General features: G+C 36.5%; 1 protein-coding gene across 1 annotated transcript in view; it reads left to right on the plus strand.

The window, feature by feature from the left end:
• The window catches only part of POLN (DNA polymerase nu), a gene marked incomplete at both ends in the record, with an annotated part of 88,795 nt that overhangs the window by 28,354 nt on the left and 33,731 nt on the right, over positions 1-26,710 (plus strand). Inside the window, 4 exons of the mRNA XM_082282002.1 lie at positions 6,670-6,727; positions 8,223-8,300; positions 8,725-8,839; positions 26,411-26,493. Coding sequence (XP_082138128.1) covers positions 6,670-6,727; positions 8,223-8,300; positions 8,725-8,839; positions 26,411-26,493 — 334 coding nt within the window. The remainder of the gene's footprint in view (positions 1-6,669; positions 6,728-8,222; positions 8,301-8,724; positions 8,840-26,410; positions 26,494-26,710) is intronic.

Consider the following 26,710-nt stretch of genomic DNA (forward strand, 5'->3'; position numbering starts at 1 on the left):
AAGGTGAGTAATCTGTCAGTATGTTGCCAAGAATCTGGGCTGAACCCATGATTTGACAAAATATTTGTCACAGAACACAGAGATTTTACTCAAATCAGTGTGTAAAGTAATTTTCTTTTCATTTTAAAAATCACTCATCAAAACCTTTTTCATGTGCTGCTGTATCTTTATTAGCTGAGATCATTGCCAGGTCTAAATTTCAGGGAATATGGCAGAATATGGCCTGCTCTCTGAAGTGAGAAGTCACTAATTTTGGTTGCTCTTTTTTCCTTTCCCTGTATTCACATCTTTCAAAGCTGATTAAACTTGTGGGAATAGGATGATTTACCTCTAAGTTTCCCACTTGTCTGATGTCTAAAACCTTGATAATTCTTCACTGCTGGGTAATGCAAGAGGGGAGTGCCTTACCCTTGATTGATTGTTCCGGGCTGAAAAGTAGAAACAAGTACCAAAAATGAGGGAAACCTTCTCCAGAAGTCTATATGATTCTGTGGTTTTTGCAAGGAAAACAGATGTCCTTAGTTTTCCACAAGCCACTAGGTGGCAATTGCAGACAAGTCAAGATTTCCGAAGGAATGCATGTGCACGTCCATACCAGGCTGGCACTGGTATGGTGACTTTGTTCATTTTCCTATTTTCTCTGTTTATTGAGATGCGTGCCATATTTTGAGAATTATGTCTCCAGACTGTCTTGAAATTGTGTTTCATATGGAAGTCACAGAAAATAACTGTTTATTCCTTTACAAGTATAAGTTAATGCTGCTATGTGCAACAATTAAATGCAGCAATTTTCCCAAAGTTTTTTAAAAATTATTCTTTCTGTGTAATTTCTCATGAGTGAGTCGCCTCCAGCTTTGCAGATGCCAGATAAATTGAGTGAATTTGATGTTGTGAGTGCCATCAGGATTCAGTCTTCTTGTTCTGCATTGCAAAAAATGCTCTTCTGGGCAGGGTGAAGTTTTCCTTGCTAGTTCTACAATAGCTTTGGCCTTTAACAACGGAGCAAGTGGAGTGTTGATTGTTAAGGAAGTAGCTCACTGAACCTGTGCTTACATTTCTTCTCAAACTGATCAAATGAGGTGTGAGACCACAGTTTATCAGTAGGTGTGGTCCCATGTAGAGCAAGAAAAGACAACTGAAAAAGAAGGAGAAGGAGTGAGATAATTTTGAAGAAGCAAATAAACCAGAGGGAAAAGTAAAGAATAACAAAAATTTAAAAAATTAAAAAGTAATTCGAAATTTAGAATATAAAGCTCAAAGGACTTGTCATCTATGTATCTATTAGCATTGTAATGAAGTCTGGTCTTACAGACCAAAGTCTTACTTCTGCTCCAAAAGTATTACATTGCTAGTTGTCAAACAGATGCCATGGATTAAAAAGCTTACTTCATGTTTCATTGTGTAGAGCTGAGTTCATGTTCAAAGAGAATAGTTGTGGCCTAATTATTCTAATAAACTTTCTGGAGAAGAAGTTGCTAAGAGAACTGCAGAAACTTTCGACTTATAATGCTTCAATTTTTGCTGGAGTGCTACATTCCATGATAGAAAGTAGAATTTTGCTGCTCTGAACTTTTTTCAAATGGAAAAGAAAATCAGTGTATTTCTCAAGTATGAGGAAATAATTGGTTTCCTGAAGCAACATCTATTAGAGTAATTAAATCTAACAAGATCACAGTCCCAGTAAATTTTATTGCTTACAAGAAATGCAACTAGTTTTTGCTATTTGTTTGCACTGGTACCCACTGTAAAACAATAATTAATTCCTTTATTTTGCTCTAGTGTTTGGCACTGTGCCTCGCTAACAGCAGGTGGCTTGGTCACCACATCAAAGGATATGTACATGATAACTTCACCTGGTCTAACTCCTTCCTTATATCTGCTTGGTCTAGCTCTTGGCTATTTTTTAACTTCCCTCATGACACATCCATCCTGTATGCATTTATGAATGGATACTCTTATTTTAGTAGTAAGTTTTGTCTCCATTCTTATTTTTAAGTAAGGCCTTAGAACAGTGGGGGAATTAGTCAGAATCAAGTGCCCAAAGAATAGTCAGCAGCCACCTCTGCACATTCCTATTTATTTCAGTAACTACGTGTTACATTGCTTTGTTCCCCTCCCTGCAGCTTGTAGGTATTTAGATGGACATATTCCATAGGGGTTTAGAAATGCAGATCTGGGTAGTTATAGATTAATGAGCCATTTTGTAGTTAAAAAAAAAATGCATATAGCTATTGATGCCTTTGTATACAGACATGGATGTCTATTCTGAGAGTCACTGGGGTTGACGGAGGTTACTTGTTCAAAATAGCAGTTTATGCTACTGAAAATGTAAATAGAGAGGAAGAGAGATGTATGGGTTAGCTGACTCCATATAAAAAACAGAAAAGGGAATTATAGGAAACATGATCAACAACCCTACTTGATGAAGAGTGAGAAATATTTAAAATGCACCACTGGTCTCTGAGATTAGGTGAAGTCTAACTACTCTGAATTGAAAGGCAGTTCATCCAATATATGTCTGTATACTGTAGTCCTTGGAAAGAACTGAAATAGCATACTGGTTTTAATCTAGGAAGGAATAAAAAATCAATGGCAAATGAAGATGTAGAATGTTGGATACCAAAATAGAAAGCTCAACAGAGTCTAACTGACTGAGAAGAAACTCGTACAACTGGGAAACTGTCTATTTGTTTGATTTTGATTAGGTATTGTTTCATTGATAATTCTACTCTCCTTGGATACAGTGACTTTCCTTATGGATTAGAGCATCATTTTTTCAAGGCCTGAAGCTGTGTTTGTGAGGCTTTAAGAGAGACATCCAGAGTCCATCAGTTCTGAGTCTCCTTGCCAGGACTGCTGGAGATTGTCTAGTGAAGGTTTGAACATCTCCAAGGATGGAGGTTTCGGAACTCCTCTGGGCAGCCTATTCCAGTATTTGACCATTGTCACAGTAGGAAAGTTTTTCTTACGTTAATGGAATTTCCTGTAATGGTTTCTGATTGTCACCTCTTGTCCTGTCATCGGGCATCAGTGAGAAGAACCTGGCTCTGTCTTCTTTACGTGCACCCATCAGGCATTCTGAGTAGAGGACAAGGATTGTTGTCACTTGGCCTGCTGGTCATGTTCTTCCTGATGCAGCCCAGGATGCTGTTGGCCTTCCTGGGTACAAAGGCTCATTACTGGTTTATGCTCAACTTGTTCTTCACCATGATCCACAGGTCATTTTCTGCAAAGCTGCCTTCCAGACTGTGAACTCTGTGGGAGCCTGATAACCCATTTCTCCAGATGCCTGAGATCCCTCTGAATCGCTTACCTGACACGTCAGGCACTCCTCAGGGTTTTGGATTGCCTGCCATCTTGCTGAGGTTGCATCAGTCCTGTTATCCAGGTCACAGATGGAGGTGTTGGGCCTTATTTGCCCCTGGGCTGCTCCAGTAGCGACTGACCTCCAGCTGGTCTTTGTGCCACTCGCCAAAGCCCTTTGGACCCGCACTTCAGCCGGGTTTCAGTCCACCTCACTGTCCACTTATCTAACCTGCACTTCAGCAGCTTCTCTGAGGCTTTATGAGTGAGTGTTTTGAAAGCCTTGCTGGAGTCAAGGTAAACAACATCTGCTGCTCTCCCTGCATCCACAGAGCTGGTTACTGCATTGCACAAGGCTGTCACTGGTTAAACACGATTTCCCCATTCTAAATCCATGCTGACTACCCCAGACTGTCTATTCAACTTTAATATGTTTGCAGATGTTTTCTAGGATTATTTGTGCCATCATCTTCCTGAGAACTGAGGAGAACCTCATTGGCCTGTAGTTTTCTGAGTCTTCCTTCTTGGCCTTATGGAAGATAGGAGTGACAGTTGCTTTCTTTAGAAATCTCCCCTGATCATCACAGCCTTTCAGACATATTGAAACTGGGACCTTGGCTTCATCTATCCTTCTATCAGTTGGAACTGCTGGAAGTTAATTTTGGATTATGGCCTTTTATTTTATATTAAAATAATTATTTTATTTTAGTTATTTTTTCATGTTTTTTAGTTTTAAAAAAAAATAATGCTAGGGTTTTCTTGTTAACCATCTACTAGAGTAGCCTAATTTTTTTTTTTCCCTCACTCAGAAACAATGAAGAGAAGTATTACAATAGTTAACTTCCACAACCAGCTTTTCCACCACACTGTATCAAGTATTCTTTCTTGTCTGTTGGAATGTGATTTTTCAGGGAGGGCAATTTTGTTTCTCTGTTACATCTAACAAAATGTAGATACCCTTTTCTAACAATAAGGCAGAATAGTCACATCTCAGATTCAATCTGTGAAGGATTTGCAGAAATACTTGAAATATACACATGAAAGCAAAAATACAGGCTGTGTTATGTAGTCCAAGGTGGTGATAATAATTTGCCTAAGCCACATTAATTTTCCACTTCTGATCCTGTAAAACAGTCACCTGACTCAAGCAGAGGAAAGCTTGCTATTTGGAAAACTCTTGTGAGATTGTCTCCTTATTTCTCTATTCCTTTAAACATGTAAAGTAAATTTATCTCATCAGATTTGATGAACTAAATCTTAGAATACATCACCTCCAGGGGAACCTTAGGACGACTTGTCAGTATGTGTCTTATACAGATAGGTTGAACTACCCACTGGGATTCCTGTCTTTGCTGGCTATGGAGGGATTCTACACAGCTAGTTTAGGCCAACAGCTTGCCTAAAATTAGTTAATCTAAAATTAGATGAGAGGGATGTGTTAAACTATTCCAATAGCTTGAAGATGAGCATTACAACTCTCATGTTTCTTGAGTTACCTCTTTTCTGAAGATCTATTCAAATTATGAGTTGTTAACTAATTTACAAGTGAAAAGACATTTTGCACTTGTAATTACTTATTAGTCTTTTCCAGAATTATTAGTAACACTTTTAAAATTGCATTGAAAGCAGACTTTGTACAGATGCTCGCAATAAAAACAAGATAGCAATATAGTGATTTATTTTTACATTGTAGATAGATCCTGAAATAATGTGTTTTTTAAAATTCAGTTTGTTCAGGATTTTGAAGCTAATGAGACAAGGAAAAACAGCAGTTAGAGTAACTATAAACAATTCTAACTTGTGCTGGAAATCGCCTAAGTACATGTCACAATACCAGTGCAGAGCCGAATGAAAAGGCCTTCTACAGCCTCTGTTAGAATAGTTCTGTAAGTCAGAATTAACTTTTTTTTAATGTGTGTAAAATTAGGCTCCCACTTTTATTCATGTCCAGGTACATAATAAAGGACTAAATTTTCTGAATTTCTGAGGATCTACTAGATTCCATGGCCACTCAAACTGCCTATTATTCGTACACTGAATAATACCTGGGCACTGATTCTCCCCAACTTGTTATTGGTGGAAATCAATAGTTGCCAATAGGAATGTTAGTTTTATGTACAGATTAAATAACCACTTGCTTCAAAATATGATTTTAAAATATACATTACAGTAAACATTGCCACAATGGTATTTTTAAATGTTTCTAGAAGCTAAAGAATAAAATATTCCAGTTGGCAAGTGTTTATTCTGGGTATTGGTGGACCAAGAGGAGTGTTCCTAGTTTTAACCCATGCTGTGAAAGTATTCTGTATGTTATGTGGTAGTTTCCTATCTCTCTCTCTGTATGGTGCTGTGGCAGGTGTTCAACTTTAATACTTTTAACTGTACAACTTTAAGGGTGGTACTAAAACTAGGAATGATACTGTTGTGGTTTGGGGATTTTGTTCTTTTGCTTCTGCTTTAAATTTCAATATCTTTTGCTGTCTTGTTACATCCCTCTTAAGTTTAAAATAATAATTTTGAGTTGAAAATTGCATAGAAAATTCTCATTCTGATTTGGAAATTATATAGCACTATTCCCACCCTCTGAATTCCCAGTATTACATAATATTAGTATGATCATCTAATTCCTGAACTATTTGCAAATTAATTACATGGAATGACAAGATCAGAGCTTGATACACATTCTCTTGTCATATGTTACTTTTCTAGATAAAGAGTCATAATGACACAAAATAACAGAAAGGAGTTGTCATGTGCATCTTTGATGCTTTACCAGAGGTGTATGAACCCAGATCTTAAAAAAAAAATCTTCTGCTGATCCTCGTCCTGCATGTTGATTGATAAAATTAGCTCTAGTTTTTAACCTGTACTGATGTACTGTAGCCAGTAAAGAGTTCTATATTTATTTTATCATGCATTTCAAAAAAGTAGGAATAGATACTAGAAAAAAATCCTAGAGGCTGAAGAATATTCAGTTCCTTTAGACTTCAGGCAAGATTCACATGTGTTCTTTTCTCGGAAGTAATGCACTATATCTAAAAGACACAGGTTAAAATAAGAATAAAATTATTTTTATTGGATTACTAATTATCTTCTACGGTTCATCCAGAGATTAGTCTTTGAAAAGGCTGCCAATGAGAAATTGTTCTTAGAAGCTTCCAGTTTTCAAGGAAGAGCAAATATTCAAAAGTGTCTGCAGATGCAGAGTGTGAAGATTCCTTTGAAAGGCAAAGTGGTTATTCTTACTTATTATATGGGAAAAACTTGTTGGCACTAGTATCACTAATGCTGGTAATAAACTGTTCATAGACATATTTTCATAAACTTGCACTTACTAAGCCTTTTTATCCTTCCTGTTTGTAGAACATTCAAGGTATCTCTAAACATCCAGTTACAATTACAAAGAAACAGTACATAAAAGGTAAGCTGTGTTTTTATTAAGATGAAAAGACAGTTTTATCTAATTATTTTACCGAGTGGTATTATATTTTTATATAGACTGATAGCTCCAGCATTAAATAACAGATGATCAATGCTTTGTTATACATTAGCAGTTAAACCAATTACTTTTTCTGGTTGTTCCTGAAAAAAAGTTTGGTGTTTCAGCTCTGATCTAAATAGTTACAAGCTTTTAGGGATTTTTTTGTTTCCCTCACTTTTTCCAGATGAAATTATGCATCTTAAATACCTTAAATATCGTAGGGATGATTTTGTGTGCGTTCAGCTCATAAGGCTCTGTCTCAGTCAATGTTTAAGCTGGGTCATCTTAATAATACTCACATCTAAACACCAGTAGTTAGTGTTGTTTTTGATAACAGAAGTGGATTTAAAGCAGATGGTTCAGAGAGAATCAAAGTAAAGTCTAGAAAAGCATGAGCCAAGTGATAAAGAGAGAAATGCACAGTAGCAGACTCAAATATAAGAGAGAGACTTTGGAACGTACATTCTCCTTGAATGCCTGCAGCCACAGCTGGGCAGTGCTGCTCACTGTTGTGCTTGGTTCTCTGCTAAGGGCAAGCCTTGCCTTTTCACAGCTATTCACTCCCTCTGTTGGAAATAATAAAGGTCATTAAACAGGAGGCTATGGAAGATAATGTAAAATTTTGATAATAGTTTTATTTTATCTACATGATTCAGTTTTATAGGTATTTTTTAAAAGTTGCTATAAAAAACTGTGTCAGCAGGGGCAGCATAAACCTGAGGTTCTGGGCATAACTGTAGCACATGAAACTTTGGAGATTTTGTTAATGATCTTATGCGCTTCTCAGAAATGTATTTCTAAGTTTTTCCTGTGTCAAGACACATTTTTTTCTATTTTCTTCACTTTTATACTGACCAGAGTCTGTTTCATTTCAAACCACCATTCTTCCCTACACTATGTCAAGTGATATTCCCTGGATGTACTTGGTTTCTAGTACCTTGCGTTAGTGTTAAATGATATTATTGGGGATTTCTGTCGTTACAGTTTGGATGCCTATGACAGCTGTATGTTCTCAATATTATATTCCCCTTCCACCTGTAACTCAGAATTTGGTTATTAACACATTGCTGTGGCATGTTCAAAGATGCAAAAATGCATATTTTTACTTATTTTTATAGACTCTTCTTTATGAATGCATCCTTTATTAAGTGATCTGTGAATAATGTTAGTTGTTGTATATATTTGATAGCTTATGGTTAGGGAAGAGTTTGGATTTGAGAAAGGAAGTAAGCAGTACTGCAAGGATGGTAGAGGTTAAGTTGTATATGACTGATATAGTGAAATAATTGTGATGCTGGCACTTGATGCTCTACTAGATTGCTTATATTGCCATTTCTGTGGTGTTAGATGTATGTTTGGTATAAAACCTCCTATGGTTTGCAACGCAGTATTTTTGAACTGGTGTTTGGGATTTAAATGTCTGTCACGTCTCTAGGAAAAGAAGAGGACATAGTAACTATTTCTCCAAGAACATTGTTTGTTTCAAAAAAAGGGTGTACATTTTTAGCAGCAGGTAAGAGAGTGTGTATTATTATTCTCATACAGATTAATATTCACAGTTCTGTCATGTCTTTTTTTGCTCTCCTTTGGATGACATATTTTACAAGGCTGTCAAATCTCTTAGTATCAACTAATATTGTTATACGATGTGTATTCCTTATTATGCTTTGGAAGTGGGTGATCTTTAAGCCTTGTCACTAGAAACAGAGTTAATAAGATTAATTGACACATGAAGATAATGAAGGAATGAGACACTTTGTGATCCATAGCTGGAATATAATATCTTCAGGATGAGCTTCTTGCAGGCATCTGTCTTTTTTGAGCATGAGAAAGTGATTGGATACTGCAGGCTTACATTTTAATTAGTGATAGTTTGGTTAAAATGCAAGTATGTTTTTATTTTGGAGCAATAGATGCATTTTAACACTGTTTTCTAGACTTTTCCCATATTGAGTTAAGGATTCTTGCTGACTTATCATCTGAACCAGAACTTCTGAAACTGTTCCAAGAACCTGAAATCACTGATATCTTTTCTACACTGGCTTCTCAGTGGTAAGATAAAATCTTGCATATGTTAATAGTAATTAGACAAAATAGTAAGAATAACCTAAGCTATTGTATTACTGCATAATGATAACAAAAGACAGTATTTTATTACTATATCTACTGTTCATACTATTTTAACACCATGAATTCCTTTCTTTCTGAGCCTTTTCTTCTCCACTGTGTTTAATTACCACGTATCAAAATGTTGTAATCCAGCCGGCCAGTGTGAGCCTTGTGACTAAAGCTGGTGCAATGTTGCGTTGTGAACAGTGGTTGCTGATAACTCTCTCCTTGTATTATTTTTAATCGATTCTTTTTAAAAATTGAGCGGCAGTCAGATAGGTTTTCCATCTGAAAAACTGCAGAACAGCTTTTCTCAGTAAAAGTACAAGCATTTTTGAAATTTACTTATCTATCCAATAGAAGTATTGGAATCAAATCACATATATTTAAGAAATGGAGACTAGCGCTTATGGGATTCCTTTTGAACTAATAAAGTTTAGTGCTTCCATATTCTGATGGAGGACTTAGAAAAAGTGGTACCCCAATAACCAAAATAAAAGGTAGATTTTTTATCTCCATGTCTGTATAATTATTTACTGATCTCTTCAGTATGCAGATTAAAAGATTAACTATCAAAAAAAGATGGAATATTAGTTACTTAGCTGTTGAAGGTGTTTTATATTGTTGTTTGTATTATGGAGATGCCTAAAAATCTCACTTGAGACTGGGACTCCCTTGTCTCAAAAATGCATGAGCATTCAATAAGTGACAGGATAGATGTCAAGAAGCTTGCAGTTTCAACATATAGGTCAGAAAAAGATTGAATAAAATGGTGTAGCATAAAGCTATTTGAACTGACTGAAGTGCATGTAAATAGTATGCAATTTTCTTATTTTCTTTGTCTCCCTCTCTCTTTTATCTTTTTATCTCCATTTTTAGTTGGAAGATTGTTAGCTGAAAATGAAAGCACAAATACATATGATTGAGCTTAATTCTCATCCTACAGTTTCTAAATTTTTGCAGGAATAGTCTTCCCAAACATGGTATTTCCTACACACTTCCGTAGTTCACAGAATCTTAGAATCCTGGAATGGTTTGGGTTGGAAGGGACCTTAAAGACCATCTGGTTCCAGTCTGCCTGCCAGGGGCTGGAACACCTGCCTCTAGACCAGGTTGCTCAAAGCCCCATCCAACCTGGACTTGAACACGTCCAGGAATGGGGCATATTTGTTAATGCTCTGAAGTCATACAAAGAAACAAAATGGAGCTCACATTATAATTATCCTGCTACCAACACCTGACCCAGTGCTTGAGGCATGTGCATTCTGGCAGAACAAAACTCAAGACCACAAACATTCCATTGAATATATCTATGGAAAGATCACCTTTCTTTTAGAGTTTCTTAGAAGCTTCTCTTGATACTGTAATAAATTCTTAGCTCTAACATGATATCGCCAGAACCTCATGATGGAGTTAAATCCTTATTTTAGTTTGATGGTTTATTGGAAATGTATGCATGAAGATGAGTCAAATTTTGTCTCAGCTCTGGGCACGGCTCCAGAAATACCATTCTATTCAGCAATCTCACGGCTCTTGGCAGCCGTCAACCTCTTGCAGTTGCTACACGGTAACTTTAAATTTAATGAAATATTACAGGCAAATATTTTTATCAGACAGAATTGTCATGGTGTGTCTACAAAATCATTACATAATGATTCTGCTGACTCTTCTCTTAAGCTTCAGGAAAGCTAAAGCTTGGAAGAAAATTTCTATTGAATCTATTAGATGACTTATCAGTCACAGAAACATGAAGGGCGTGCTTGATCTCATCTAACCTTGGACATCTGTCACATACTTGGAGAGATTCATTTGGCTGACTGCTGATATGCCCTGTGTAATAAGGTCGATTTCACATTAAAAGTGTTGACTTCTCACCATTGAGAACAAAGCAGGTCTGGGATGGCCAGCTCAAATGTAGACATCTGTATTTGTTCTGACGAATTGAATTCCTTCTGTTGGGTCAGTTCCTACTGAACTCATCTTGGATTTTTGAATGTTGTCCTAAATTTCTTTGGCACCAAAGAGAAGATATAAAATTATAGGCTTCGCAAATGCTTTCTCATTCCAGATACTTATTCATCTCTCATAGTCCACTATTGATAAATAAAATCTTTAGGGCCAACAATTAGTCAATTGACTTTATTGTAGTTGATTCTACTCACTAGTATTAGAATGATTTATGAGAAGAGCAAAATAAACAAGAAACTTTTTATCTCTTCTTGGTTGTCTGGTTTTCTCTGAGTCTTAATCCTTTAAAATCTGTGCAACTGATACATCAATGGGCATAGCAAATATTTCATTCTGTTTGAAGGAGTTGCATGTTGTTACTATTTGTAAATATTTTCTGACATATTTTGTACAATTGGAAAACCTTGACAAAAAAAGGTTTTTTCTCTAAGAGATCTGGAAAGAATGGATTTGTTTCTGAAACTCCCTCTCCAAAGACAAAAAATTAAGTTAGTGTTAGCGTCTAGTAGCATTTCAGCTTCTGAATGCATGTCAGCTGATACCTTTTAGAGGTTTTCTGTATATAAAAATTCTTAGACTGATGAATATTAAATCATAAATAGAAAAGAATACATTATTACATAGAAATCTGAGTCCAGAGTCTCACTCCAGAGTCCAGCCAAGTTTTATATCAGTTTATTCACTTAGTTTTTCTAAACGTCATGGCTTCTCCACTGAAATGTAACTCCATTCCTTAGCTGCCCTTCAGACTAAAGCCTTCTGTCTGAAATCCAACCTTTTTAAAAACTTTCACAGGCTTTTTATAGCATTTGGCAGGAAATACACATGGGTGGGCAGTTTCTGCAAAGAGGTGAACTCTATGAGTTTCTGATTAAATAAAGATCTCTTATGTATAAAAGCTTTCCTTTCATAATTTGGTTAGGCATTCTGTACTGTGACTCAGCCTGTCTCTGGTTCCTTAGAGATGCATCTCTTCTGGAACCCTGTTGGATGGATCCATGTTTCTATTAAGCACTGTTCATATGGAATCTTCGTACTCTTCACCAGTGCAGGTAGAGATGCATAAGTATGTGTCAGCCCAGACTGTGGCTGTATGTTGTAGTAAAGGGCTGAGTGGAGGAATGAACTTCCATGCTAAAATTCAGTCATGGGCAACATAATACCCAAGCCACCGACCCCAGTGAGAGGCAACGCTCCTGGCCAGGTTGGGCTGGGATCTTGTGCTGCTCTGGTGAGCTTGCTGAGACAGCTCATTGCAGGAGTAACTCAGCTCCGCCACCCTGTGCTTCTCTGCACTGTGTTCAGCTGTTTGCTGGAGACACTGCTTGCTGTAGATAGTTTCTTAAGTATTGTATCTCTTTGGCAGAACTGTCTTGAAATTGCTATTCAGGTAAAACTATCAGAAGCTGCAGTTAACTACCACAGAAGCACAGAACGGTTTGTGTTGGAGGGGGCCTTTAAAGATCATCTAGTCCACCCCCCTGCTATGGACAGGGACATCTTCCACTAAACCAGCTTGCTCGTCTCTGCCTTGTATGGTCAATATATTTTCTGGTCATCTAACTTAGTTACCCCAGCTAAAACTAAGATTGTAGAGATTTTGATGTTCACTTGTATATGCTTAGTGCTTAGTTCCCCTGCGATGATTATCATAAGGTATTACCAAAATTGTCTTAAAGTGACTCCTCTGTTATGTCCTACAAAGAGAAAGCCTTAAAGACAGATCAACACCTGATGTTACAACACCAAGTATGCATTACGTTAATGACATATTGAACACGTGGCAAAGTTTCAAGGCTTGCCTAAACTTTTAAAAATTAATGATACAGTGGATTCTAGCTACCTGCAAGTTCAGCTTGTGTTGTCTTGATGCCCTATGACAGTCATAATCCTTTTAAATCTAAATCATCATCCCAGTGCTGAAGGTGACGAGAGCTGTCCTGGCAGCTGTCTGACTGGCCAAGAGACCTAACTGCTGTTACACATCCAAATGACAACAAACCTCAGTGTGAACATTCTGTCACTTTTATAGCTTTTACACAATAGATGAAAAACAAATAATTGTATTTAAAATGCTGTTGATGTGCGTATCTTAACACCTCTTTCAAAAATAGGTGCTGAAAAATAAGTTTAGTCTTTTAGGTAGTCTGCAATTTCTTTGCAGAATTTCTTAATTCGATATGTAATGGTTACCTATTTCTTTCAAGCTGTTCTTTTGTCACCATTCTCAGTAGGTTGTTGTTCCTCTATCATAGTATATGCTCATATTGACCAGATTGAGTCAAAAACCAGGAAAAGTATCTTGATTTAGCTAACCACCTAAACACACCATAGTATGGGGTTTCATCCTATCCAACATATGCCTACTTTCCTGCCTGAGTGCTTTTTTGAATTGGGATAGTACTGCTTCAGGGTCCCATGACTGGAGCATTAATCCATACTTAAAATATTTGGGTAAGTCCTTTCCTCTGTTTCTTTAGAATCTGTCTCAGACAACTGGAGATGCCCAGTAGTGACAAGTACAGCTGCAGCCAGCAGAGCAGAGTGGTGCCCTCCATCAAGGGTTGTGAGGGCAGCCTGGCCATACAAATGCAACTCTGTTATTTATGGCACTGAACTGGCTTGGTCAACTTAAGCTTGAAGATGTTGTCACTGTGATCCAGCGTTTGCTACAGACATTTCTGATATCTGCAAATTATGTCCTATGTTTTATGTTCTCAAGCCTGAAGTAGAACACTGGTGTGTCTGTCATAAATGGCCTAGCAGATTTATGAGACAATTTTGCCCTTTCTAAATTAAAACTATGAACTAAGATGTTAAAACATGTAGACTATATCCTCATAAACCAAGAGGTTCAGAGGCAAAGACCCTGTAAGTAGATTTGTTGCAAATGGATTTAAGTGAAAATCCAATACTCCTATATCCAGAAATTTGGGAAAGGGAATACCCAGGTGATTTATAGTCTCTAGGGATAATATTGGCATATGAAACAAAGAACATTCTCTTGACCACATCATTTCTCTGAGATTTAATAATATTTCTGGATTTTTTGTATTGATTTAATGTTATCTTCTCATGGTAAATATAAATTTTCTTTAGATATTTGCTATTTGAGAAGGGGAGAAATTAAGAAAGATATTTAGTAAATTGCTTATGGTATGATCTACTTGCAAGCATAAATCTGCTACTACTATCAACTGTGTATTTTCATTTGTGTGAGAGCAGAAAGATAATTGTCCCTGTGCACAAACTTTTCCATGCAGTGATAAATTACCTGAGTATTTTCTGTCACATATTCTGTGTTGTAGATAGTCTGTTGGGCCAGTGTAGATCCAGTGTAATGATACCTAGTGAGTCTGTGCCTCAGAAAAATGCCTTTATGGATGGCATTGTTAGACAGTTGTGGCTTAGTATTTTAACTTTTGTACTCTAATTCTTTTACAGTGTGGAAATCAGAGAATATGAATCAGAGAGCACATAAAAATCTTGCCTGTATGCAGTGAATTTTCCTTATATTCTAAAAGCTAAAATAATAAGAGAGTAGAGATATTTAAATAATCTGTATTAAAAATACTTATGTAGTACTATATAGTAGAGGAATAGCTCTAATACTGTTCAATATACAGGTGTGTTATGTATTAAAAGGTATAATAATCTGAATAATCTGATAACTGATGCCATTCCAGTATGAAAACAGGCATTCTCTTTAAAGTATCAATTTCTAGGTCTGAACTGTAATTTAACCTGTACACGTTAACTACTGATGGTGAATTAAAGTAACAAGGTAATTAGTGGATACTCTTTAAGGGTGATATTTACTCTGATTATACCAATGAAAGGACAATTTGTGGTAGTTGTGTGCAATGCTTACACTCATGGCAGCATTTGAAAGAAGGCTGGAGAATTTGATAGTGGTCTAGTTGCTCCTGTTTCACATTGAGATCTGAGTTTTGTAAAGTCCAAACCACAAAATACTCCCTTTTCTCTCATCTGTCATCTGCTTCCTCATATTCTTGCTATTAGTGCTTTCTTTTGTGTGGTGATGGAGAACAGCATAAATACCTGTGCTTCTTCCAGGTATTGAATTTACCTTCTAGTAAGTACTGGATATAATAATTGTTCACCTGAGTCTGTGTGGCTTTCAGAGAGTTAAAAAAAATGGCTGCAGATAAGAGGACATATCTCATGTCTTTGTAGCAATGGCAGTTTATATCTAAAATAAAGAAGTGTGTAATTATCTCGGAATTCCAAGGGATTTATAAATTCTTTACCACCAATCATCTTGAAAAACATTTCTTTCCATTTTTATAGCATGGGCTTGGTTGGCGGATGCTTTTAAGACATGGAAGGGTCTTTATCTTATACTATCCTTGCCAGAATCAGAGGAACTTGAACACTTCATTTCCAATAATCTTGGGAACTGCAGACTGTTTATAAAATGTTCCGAACACAAAAGTCCATTTTTCCTCAGCTGGTGTTTATGTGGAATCATGGTAATATCTGTTGTGAACTGTTTTGTTTGAGACTGACATGCTAATTTTGGAAATTACTTGAGAAAAAGCCTAGAGAGAAGAAAAGCACAGAACTACTTGGAATTAGCATGTTTAAAGGAGAAAAGGCTTTTTGTTATGTTTTTGGGTTGTCCTTTTTTTAAAAGATAGGTTCAGCCATACTTGAATAGAAAGACGATGGTGAAGAAAGATTTGGTTTGTTCTCTGCAGAATGTCTTCCTACAGGAAGTGTGGAATTTTATTTCTCTACCACCTGCCAAGCAGGGGATTCACCAAGCTGATTATAACCAGTGATAGCCAGGTGAGCCAAACTGTTGCACACTGGCAGTTGGTCTGGTAGGAACTGTGTCAAAATAGGGACTCTTGTTTTTCCAGCCTCTTGGCAATTCAGGATACTTCCTGACAATAGCTCTATCTGCTGATACCCTGCTGAATTCTGAAGAACACAGGAAATAAGCAGAGGTATTTTGGATATTCCAGAAATGAATCAAAATTAGTCCTCATGGGCTGAATTATAAAAAAAAATAACTGGGTATGTTTGAAAAAGATAAGGTCAGATATGCACAAATGCTTGGTGGTAGGCTGACTAAATGTATATACACCTGCCCATACCCATTTTATACAACCTTGTTTCAAATACATTCTTTGTATTAAATAGATTAAAGATTAGTCCTCCACAAAATAGTATTTTTTTCAGGTTAGTTCATACAACTGTATGGTATAGCAGATAGGGAATTCAGTTAGGCTGCCTACTCAAATAGCAATAGCAAAGGCCTGTTAATCAGGGATGAGATAAATAGATTCTGAGAAGTAAAAACCACATCCATAGCTGAATGGTTTTTAATCAGCTATTAATATTTGTCCTTCTATATTAATTTAACAAAAATATTATCAACAAGGTTGAACAGTGTCATTATTAATTAAGAGATGTTGCCTGTGTGTATATTAGGTGATTATGGAATGATTAAATAATCATGCTTATCCAGGTGGGTTTTTACTAAGGAAACAGGAAGAGCTTTAGCTCTCTTCCTGTCCCTATCAGCAGACATACAGCTACAAGATGCAGCCACAGGGTTACACAGCTCCCTCTCCCCCAAGGAGAGCTTTCTTAGTTTTGTCCGTTGTCTAAATAATGAGCTATACCAGTTTAGAGTTCTTAGAGCCCCATATTTGTCTAAAGATTTTGTAGATAATCCAGGCTATCTCATACACTTCTAATCAGTTAGGACATGTGGTCTCTTGGATTTATTTCTCCACTTTTTATGAACTTAATGTCAATTGGATTTGAGTTAATTAATTTCACTTCATCCATTGCAAAATGGCAAAATCTTTGTTTATAGAGTTGCAACGAACAAGAGACATTCCATGCCATTGAGCACATACAAGATGATGAAACTTTTCCAGTATTAAGGCAAGTTACAATCACACCTGCTCTTCACCAGGGAGTATTTAGGATTACTTCTAGAATCCTGCCTTTGAGGAGAGTGGAGAAAAGTTTCCCTGTGTGTTACATGGCAGCCCCCTTAAAGAAGTGTAACTGAGTATCTCTGCTGAAGTCTCTGTTTAGAAGTGTATGACTGTGTTGTGATCCTTCAGCTCTGAAGTTTGGCTGTATAATTCAGCCTGTATTGATTCACTGTAAATCAGGAGGTGCTAAGCTCAGTGCTGCCTTCGAGGACACTCACTAAGGGTTAATATAGCATTTCTTTCATTATCATTTACTTGGCTGGTTTTATAATCCTGTTACAATTTTTAGTTAGTTTCAAGGCTTCTACTTACTTTCCTTTTGTGAAATAGATTTGGAAGAAGCATTTTTTGCAGTATATGTATCGTTTCTATTCTGATCAATATCTAAAATATCTCTCATCTTGTACCTTTATTTAGAGTGATACTGATAAAAAGTGTGGAATCAATAATTTGTTTCATATATGCAGTTAAGAGAGACACAATTTCAGTTTGAATGGGAAGGCATGCTCTTTCAAACCAAGTCACATTTTCAGGGACAGGTACTATGGACAGGTACTACTCATTATGAATCTGGTATTTGATAACTTGTTTGGTAAAATAGTTGTGAGTGAGGCTGTGCCACTTGCAGCTCCTGCAGCTGCTGTATCTAGTAAAAGGGGAGGATGTTCAGTTTGCCTTCTCAGAATCAGTTTTAAAACATTTTAAGCTCAAGGTTCAACACCTCATGGGTGTTGATGTGGAATATTTTAACAGTGTTACTTTTGCAGCAAAACAATTTCTATCTGTTTTGAAATCTCACTTGCAATAGTTGATATTAAAGAAATTTAACACTTGTCTTACTTTGCACTCTGGCAGACTCTGTGTGGCAACGTATGGAAATTTCACCTTGTAGTTTACAGTGCCTTGTAGAAGTGCAGCTGTGACTTTAGACAGGCACATAATAAAGCAGAGGGAACAAAGTCTTCAGGAAGCATAATGGCTTTTGTTTTTAGAAGCTTTAAATAAACGAGGGGGTTAACTAGAAGTTTAACCAGACAGCTTAATTTTATGTCACATTGGAAGCTTTTTATTTTTGCACATTAAATGCTTTCTTAGCCTTCTAGAATAAAAAAAATTTAGTTTTACAGTTGCCACCATCACAACTCACACAGAAACTAGTGAGAAAGCAAACTCTGAGGAGGCTGGACAGTCCTCAGTTGTTTTGTGGTATCTGATAACTTTTGGCTTTGCTAATTTCATAGAGAGGTTTTCTTGTGCGTGAAACTCTTATTTCCAAACCATTATGTCCTTCTAGAGTGATAAAATGCTCTGTTCTGTGAGTACACTCCAGAGCTCAATAAAATATTTCCATTTATTTCATTTAACTCAACTTCAACTCTAGTGTCAAGCTAAATTTTGATGAAATCAAGAATGTCAAGGCAATTAATTCTTCACTTCTACTTTTGCCTTTAATTCAGTGTTGACCCAAGGCATAGTAGAAATTTAAGTTGCAAGAGGTGTTTTTAGTGAAAATTGAAGAAGATGGGATAGGAAGGTTCTGATCCCTCTCTGCAGAACTCATTTGTTCAAGACCCTTATATATAGCATGACTAATTTCTTCCATTTTTGATTGCCTGTCTGAGATATTTCAAAGTCTGTCTCGTATTTTTTTCTGTACTGTGCGGATGCAGTTTGATGTAGCGTGACATCTCCTCTCTTCCTCTGCTTATTTTTCCTGAGCAAACTGTACATTGTTGTAACAGTATGATAGCTCCATATTTTGTTCTGTGTAATATCTGAGATGGCATTACATCATCTTTTGATTATATGTTAAGAACTCTGTTCTCTCTGTTTCACTTTTCTGCTATTTATCTAAAGGCTGCTCTGAAGGTCCCTCTGTTTCTTTATGAGACTTCTAATGGGTCCAAGATGTGTAATTATTTGATGCTCTGCTGCAGCTGCCTGTATCATCTCCCAAAATGGCTGCTGTTCCTTCTTGACTGTTTGAAGTCTCTTAAAAGCTTGAAAGGTATTTGTGATAAGTAAAGAAAGAACTCCAAGGACATTAATTTGCATTTGATCCCTGACGTTGTTTTATACAGATGGCCTCTGAGAAATTTTATGCCATCCCAGTTTGCATAGACCCCTTAATCCATTAACATTTATTTGTTCTTTTGGTGATGGTGCCTATCCCAGTCAATGCTCACACTAGCACCTGATGTGGGGAGCTAGTTACCCTGACTTCCTTGTCTTCTATTCTCATAGACCCAGAGACCCTAAAATAAGGTCTCCCTAAAATCAAAAATATTTGATTGCCCTCGTGACTCAGAAATAAGTATCTTGGACTGGCAATCAAATAAAGTCCATGTAATTCACTGTGTAAGAGGGACTGTGGTTATGTGAGATGAAATCCTTTCTTTTTCCCTTTAGGAGTGAAGGAGAGACAAGTTGAAGGTTGTAGGGTAAGGTGTGCTCTTTCAAGAACCTATGTCAATGTCAGGGACTTTCTGTTCCAGCTGACATATGTCCAGAATCGTGCATTTTTATGGAAAAATCTTTTAAGTGGCCTTTTTCTAATGAAGAGCACTGAAAGTAAGTGCTATCTAATTTATCTCTTCAGTATTTGATACCTGAAACAGCAACATGCAGGTAAATATCTTAATAATGATAATGGATCACTTTAGTCACAAGTTAATCGCTCAGCAAATTGTTACTGATGATAGCTATAATTTATGATGTGACCTTGTTGCAATTTCTTTGTCTGGTTCCCTGCTACTTTAAAATGTAACAACAAAAGACTTTTGACCCTCATAGCAAACTGCAAAGACATGTCTTTATCTTATGTAAAATACATAAAAGCTAGATGCCATGCTCTTTAAAAGGAGGTTGAGGACTAATAAAATAAATCTTCATGTAGTGGATTATAGAGGCTACTCAGAAAAAATAAATTATTTTATGATTAACTACTGGAAGAAGTTTTAAAATACTAAAGTGCTTCTGGGTTCTTGCAAAAGTGTTTTATAGGGGTTATAAAGATTTTCCTGGTGCTAAATAGATATAAAATAAATTAAACCACAGTTTGCTAGGGTGGCATACCCAAAGGGAAAAGAGACACAATGACAAAAATGTTTTAGAGTTGACTGTAGTCTGGGAAGGATGGCATCAAGCTGTCAGCTGCAGTCTTTCATTCAAAGAAGTTGAACACAAAAAAAACTTTTTTAAAAACCTCTGAACTAACCTCTGAAAACACAATGTTAAACTCCTGAACCATGTGTTGTGACTCTCTCCCCTCTGTGCTTAAGTACCTGACTCCTATATTTACATGGGAGATCCTTGCCAGAGATCCTCCAGCATGTGCAGTGGCTACTGGAAGACAGCTCTGCCTCTCCAGACGGCAGGGTGGGGATAAAATGTAATACTATGTATTGTCCTTTAGATAAGGAGGAAGAGATGAGAGGGATCTGGTGTCCTATGGTGTGAGGAGTTTCTTTGTGTTATTCTGTCACCTTTTATCTCACTTATGCAAACCAGGTCACAATAAAATTGCAAATACAAGCATTTGACATAACCTCTGAATCAGACATGAGAAGTGTTTAGAAGTGGCATAGATAAAAACATACAAGAAAAAATTAATGTATACTTGGGTTACATCAGAAAGGTTTATCTTTCTGTTACTGTTGACCTGCTGTTTTCCTTCTGGCAAGATGTTAGTCTGCATTTTAGTCTTTGTAGGTGCTTTTTTTCATAGACTCCTAGAATGGATTTTGTTGGAAGGGACCTTAAAGACTATCTAGTTCAAACCCCCTACCATGGGCAGGGGACACCTTCACTAGGCCAGGTTGCTCTAGGTTACTCAGAGTCCATCCGGCCTGGCTGTGAACACCTGCAGGAATGGGGACTCCACGACTTCTCTGTGGAGAAGTTTCTTTCCTATTTTTAGAAAAGTATCTTAACTGTATTTCCATTTTCTGGGCAGTCTAGAAAAAATTTCATTTTTCATACTGCTGTTTCCATGTTCTTACATAAAAGATAATCTCAGTACTTGTTGTTTTGAACATAGTTGTGTAAATGCCTCATAGTTACAGAAAGCATAGAAACCATACACTTTACATTTCTGTATGATAAAAAGATTTACGTGGGCTAATTGTATGTATCTTATGTCTGGCTCTTGATTGATATAAGGCAAAAGTAGTGATATATTTTGATAGGACAGTGTCTTCAGGGAAACTGTTTCCCAGCCTCTTCTTTTTCTGTATTTTGTAACAGAGATTAGCCAGGCAAAAGTAATTCCAAGTTTGCTTCCATGTATTACCTTACAGATATCTGAGGCAAAGTATCTCTGAGCCTTGTCAGCATCTTCCATGAGTCATGGAATAGCAGCTTTCAAAAAAATTGTTTATTCTTGCTCATTGCATTAGCAGTGAGTGAACCGGGTTACAGGTAGCCAATTTTTTTCCATATGTCTAGAATACTCACATACATTGTTATAGATATTCTGTTTGCCTCAGGTATAATAAGGTCTGCAGAACTGAAAAAGTGAACTTTCAGAACTTACCTCCTACATGATCTACCCAATGGTGATACTGCTGTAAAACTGGGCTTTTCTAATTTTACTGATTACATTAATTGTCTGTACCTGTTTGATATCCCAACACAAAGTTCCAGGCACAAACTTACAGAATATAAAACCATCATCTGCTACTAAGCAGCAACAGATGATGGAAAATGAGCGATTTGTATAGTTCATTGATGAAAATAAAAAAAGCTGTAAGAGCTGTCAGATGAACAAATATGTATTCACTCATACATTTACTCATTTATTGGACGTTAATGACCACATATAAAATGAATTTAGTGCCTCTCCATCTCATTTCCCACATCAACAATTCACAGTTTGGACTTGAATTAATTGGCAGATGCAAGAGAGCAGCCAAGAGTTTGTGACTATTATGACTGAGCTTAGCTTGGCTGGAGTGTAGTGCAGGCCAAGGCAATGCATGCCTGCCACATATTGTGTTTGAGGAGTTTGTTCTGCCTTTTCCTGTGCATAAACAGTCGGCTTCCGTCACCACACAACATTTCCCAGAAATGCTGGAATGTCTTATCGCATTCTTTCTTTTAAGACTGATTTCCTCCCATTTCTACCTGTTCTCAAAGTTTTATTTTGCCATTGCTCATACGTTATGCCCTGTGGCCTCTTTAATATTTTTTTTTTTAATGTGTTGATGCTGTGTGAGCTCATTTCTATATACTAAAATTCATGTTAGTTCTTTTTAATATTCTGTACAGGTAAAAATTAATCCATTGAGATCTCTATATGAAATGTGTTATTCCAGTTTACACTTAAACTTTTTTTAAAATTAGAGATATGATTGCTATATTTTTCTTGGGTATAAAGAAACTTTGTGTTCATATATATTAAAGACTTTAGACTTAGTTCAGTAGAAACTCTTTGAGATGTCCCTTAGACACCATATGAAAATATATAGTGGATTTTGGAGAAATTATGATAATATTCAAAGTATTTTCTCTGAAAAAGTAATAAATTACATATTCCTCCTTTTGTTTCATATCTGCACTTTGTTTCTTAATCATAATTTGATCTTATCCTTCTTCACTGTTTGCTAGAAATTTTTGCTCCATTTTTTTTGCTCTCAGAATTAGGCAGCTATTCCCTTTTAGGCACACAGCTCAGTTCTTAGTATAGACACCTTTTTGAAGACTTTGTGTATCTCTACTCTCACTGTTTATTAGATATTCTACAATTTTTGGCTGCAAGCTGTTTGCTGCCCTCACAGACCTTTCCAGATTGTTTAGCTCTGCTGACTCCATCCCAGGATAGTGAGATCTGCCAACCTGAATGTGTCTTCCAGCACTGAGGGCTGTTCTTTATTCTACCTAATAGATGTCTGTCAAATAAAGCACTATAAGTCAAAGTACGTGCAAGTCAGTGCTAAACAAATTAAAGGACAAACAAATCAGAGATGTGGAAATAGCCTGAGACAAGTATGCAAGCAAGGACAGGAATGTAGGAGATGAAATACTGCATTTTTGGAGATTTGAAGATGGTGAAAATATAGATTATGAACTTGAACTTTTCTCAGCCTATTAGAGAGAGAGTAATGAGAAGGATGCAACTAAATGGGAAAATACATTTCATGCTAGAACTAGTAACTGCATATTTATTTCCTGTAGGACTTCAGGAAATTTGCTGTTTCCACAAAAAAATCTGCAGCAAGTTCCTTTTCCTCTTGAGCTTTTTTTCCTGCATCAATTTCTATACCATTGCATTAACAGTCCTCCTCTTACTCCAGCTGTACTGAAACTGCTGGGTAAGCTGGAGTCAGTGCCTCAGTGTCACTGCCCAGCAGCTAAGAGTATTTTATGCCCATTCACCTTGCTTTTTCAGGTTCAAATTTATTCAAAAAAGTGCATCTCCACTGAAGATCTATGTTACATCCTACTGCACTTCAGCACTGAGTATTTTTATGCATTGGATGGCTTGCTAAAAATTTCTTTTCAAGTATGCAGAAAACAATGTCTTTTTATGATTATCATGGTGCTTCATGATGAGTCCAAAGGCAAAATAAAGCTTTTACCTTGCAATAGGTTCTCACAGTACCCATTAAAACAAATCAATTATCACAAACGTAAATTAGTTTGTAAAGGAAACAGGATAAAGCAGAAAGCCCACTGGGGATTTCTAACATGGCTGCTGCAATTCTGAGAAACTGCACACGTCCCCTTTAGTTTTGTTATTCAAAGGAATAAATAGCCTTCACCTCAACCTGCAGGAATGCCTCTCTATATTACAGAAGGAATCAAACACTCTAGTAGAAACCAATCATTGTCAATACAAACAGAAAAAAAGCATTTATTAGAAAAAAAAAAAAGACTAGTTATGATTAATGACTTCTGTTTGCTCAAGCAGTTTTGATTTATATGGCAACTTCATACCTCATAATTATGTATTTTATGTGGTACATAAATTTGCAAATACTCAGAGTGGTAGATGTAATGCCTCTCTGTCCAGTGCTCACGTTTCCCACTGACACACTCGGAGATGTCAACTGACCATTTTGGTTGTAACATTACATTAAAGGAAATATTTGAGATAAAGCTCTGAAATTTTAATTTTTTTCCGTGTGTTTCGTGGCTAACCATAGACAAGGAAATGCTAAGTGACTGTTGAATTACCGGGATTACATAATGCATGTACATCTGCACCAATAACTGTGTTAGGCAAGGTTTTATTGTGATTGCTGACACTGCCAGTCATGATTGAAGCATTAAGACTATTTCTGTTTTTTCAAATCAGCCGTCCAAGTTGAAGCTTGGATAATGCAAAATCATGATCAAAGTTCAAGCAGCAGTTCTAATTGTGCACACAATCCAGTTCTAGTGTCTTTTCACTGCTAAAACTTCTCTAGAACCACCAGTCCCTCCCAGCAAGTCTCACCTTGTGTCTTCCTAAGTACCGTGGTCTGATAAATATATATATTCCTCTATAGGTCTCCATGATTCTTACCCACTGTGTCCTTTCTATTGTAGCCGTACTTTTCCAGAGAAGTGAGCAGCTGATATACCCACTGCCTCTCAATTCTCTCTAGCCTCTGACTTCAGTATATCTGCAAGCAAACTCTGTTGCTGTTCTCCCATTTCTTGCCTTCTCCAATCCTGTAGTTCAAATTATGCAGTATTAGGAAAGCAGTATTAAATTTTCTAGGGTTTCCCCAGTTTCAGCATTCCTCAGTCTTAGTTTTGTGTGTCAGAAAGGTCCTGAGGTGAGATTTGCTCTCTTACCAGGTTCTATTTTCCCTTGGGATAGATGCTTTCTCAAGTGTCTGTGTAGCTCTCTGCCAGATTCTTCAGGAAATTCCTGCGGTCTTTCTGCTGGAGATTGCTTCAGGAAATCCTTAATGATGTCTAGTTTCCTAATGCTGCACTTATTAGCTCCAATTGCCACTTTGTCCTTGTATTCAGGTAGAACTGGGAATCTCAACCTACTGTGCTCAAAAGATCCATGAACTTTTGACCTGCCACAGCTAAGAAAGTAAATTATGAGAGTCTCAAACTGGCAGAATGATTGAGTTAAGTGGGAATAGCCTTCATTACAGGTGGAAAACAGTATTAAATTATCTTGTTATTGTTTCTCAATGAAACAGAGCAATGAAAAGTCTGTTTCATCTTTGAGCAGTTAGTAGTATTCAAAGGAACAATGTGAGCTTCTACAAAACCAAAGACTTGTTGCCCAGTGAAGGCTTGAAATTATATTCAATTTTATTTTTCTTCTTCAGAAAATCTGTACTGCCATAAAGACTTGTTTAAATCTGATTTCATTCAGGGTCTGCCTGTTTACCATTCAGAATACCAAATTATAGCAGCACTGAGCATAGGCTTGGCTAAAATCAGTGTGAGTGCTAAGCAAGCGAAAATTGGTGGCTCTGCTGATTTTCTAGGAGTTCAAATACTGTAATAGTGGTGAAAGACTTTCCTTGAAGAAGATAGAGAGAAATACACCATTTTCTTAAAGCTCCTCAGCTAAAACCTTCACAACAAAGCATCTTTCTTGGCAAAAAAGCTGTCATAGAAAATCATAGAAAATTTTTCTTTTAAAAATGCAACCAGACTCATGAAAAAATGGACAAACTTATGGGGAGACTTTCTCCCAAATGGTGCAGATATCATCAAGTATCTCTGATAACAATTTCCATGTCTCAAATACAATTTTTGTAGGTATTTGTTTTCAGAGAGTGAGTATATGATAGAGATTTCCCCCAACACACTTCTATTAAAACCAAATTATCAATATTCTTCAGTGTTTTCAGTTGTTAACAATGTCAGTATTCTTTCTGAAGCTGCATTTGGATAAGGAAAATAGGTGGCACGTACTTGATGATTGAAGTCATAGCTTTTCATTTTTCACATTGCTAAATCCATTAGCATTTTTGTAGGACTGTTTCTGTCACTTGGTGAGAGAATGGGAACTGGGAACTTGGCTGGGAGTAATCTGGATGCACTCTCGAGGTCAGAAACAGCCACTTCTGCTGTTTTATGGAGCCTTGCTGTTGTGGAGCTCTGTAAGGCATATGGAGCAAGCAGTGCTTGCTTCTGTCAGTAATTTCTTGATAAAAGGTTGGATATTTCTCTTAGTGAAGCCCTGATAATAACCTTATTTAAACAAGCTTTAGGTCAGACTTATGCTTTGAGTCTCTAGACTCTCACATCTTGAAGAAATGCTATTGCTGGAAAAAATTAATTTTTCTCATGAGCCAGTATTAAATCCTTCTCAATCTGAAGAACTAATAATATAGTAGCAGGATTTTTCCTAACCAAGAATTTTGTTGAAAATGAAAGGAGAAGATTAAAATTAAAATTAAAATTAAGAATTTCATTGACTATGGACTATCACTATGAAAATTTGTAAAGTAGTTGTGCATTCTTGGCTGACAACAAAAGCCCTTAAGTGCTTCTATTCATATTTTACAAGCTTGTAGTTATTAAACAATTATTGACTTTAATTAAGTTTTCTGTGTGTATAACAAATTAGTTTTAACTGAAAATGTATGATTTTTGTTTGTTTGTTTAGGAAAGGGATTCCAAGTGAACAAGTGAAACATGCTGATAGAGAGCAAGCAAAGCGTATAGTTTACTCAGTGGTTTATGGAGCAGGTAGGCATTTTTAGAAAAAAACCCAGCTACTGTAAATTTAGACTTTATTCATAATTTATATAAGTAGACTGAATTTCTGAAGGTGAGTAAAAGTTTTTTGGAGTATTACATTTATATTTTTATCCAGAATTATTAAATTATCTACTCAGTATAAAAATTATGAAGTTAATGTAGCTACATTGTCATATACAAAGATTATCTGATTTTGTGTTTATTT

Source organism: Coloeus monedula (assembly GCF_965178545.1).
Source record: "Coloeus monedula genome assembly, chromosome: 5".
Classification (NCBI taxonomy): domain Eukaryota; kingdom Metazoa; phylum Chordata; class Aves; order Passeriformes; family Corvidae; genus Coloeus; species Coloeus monedula.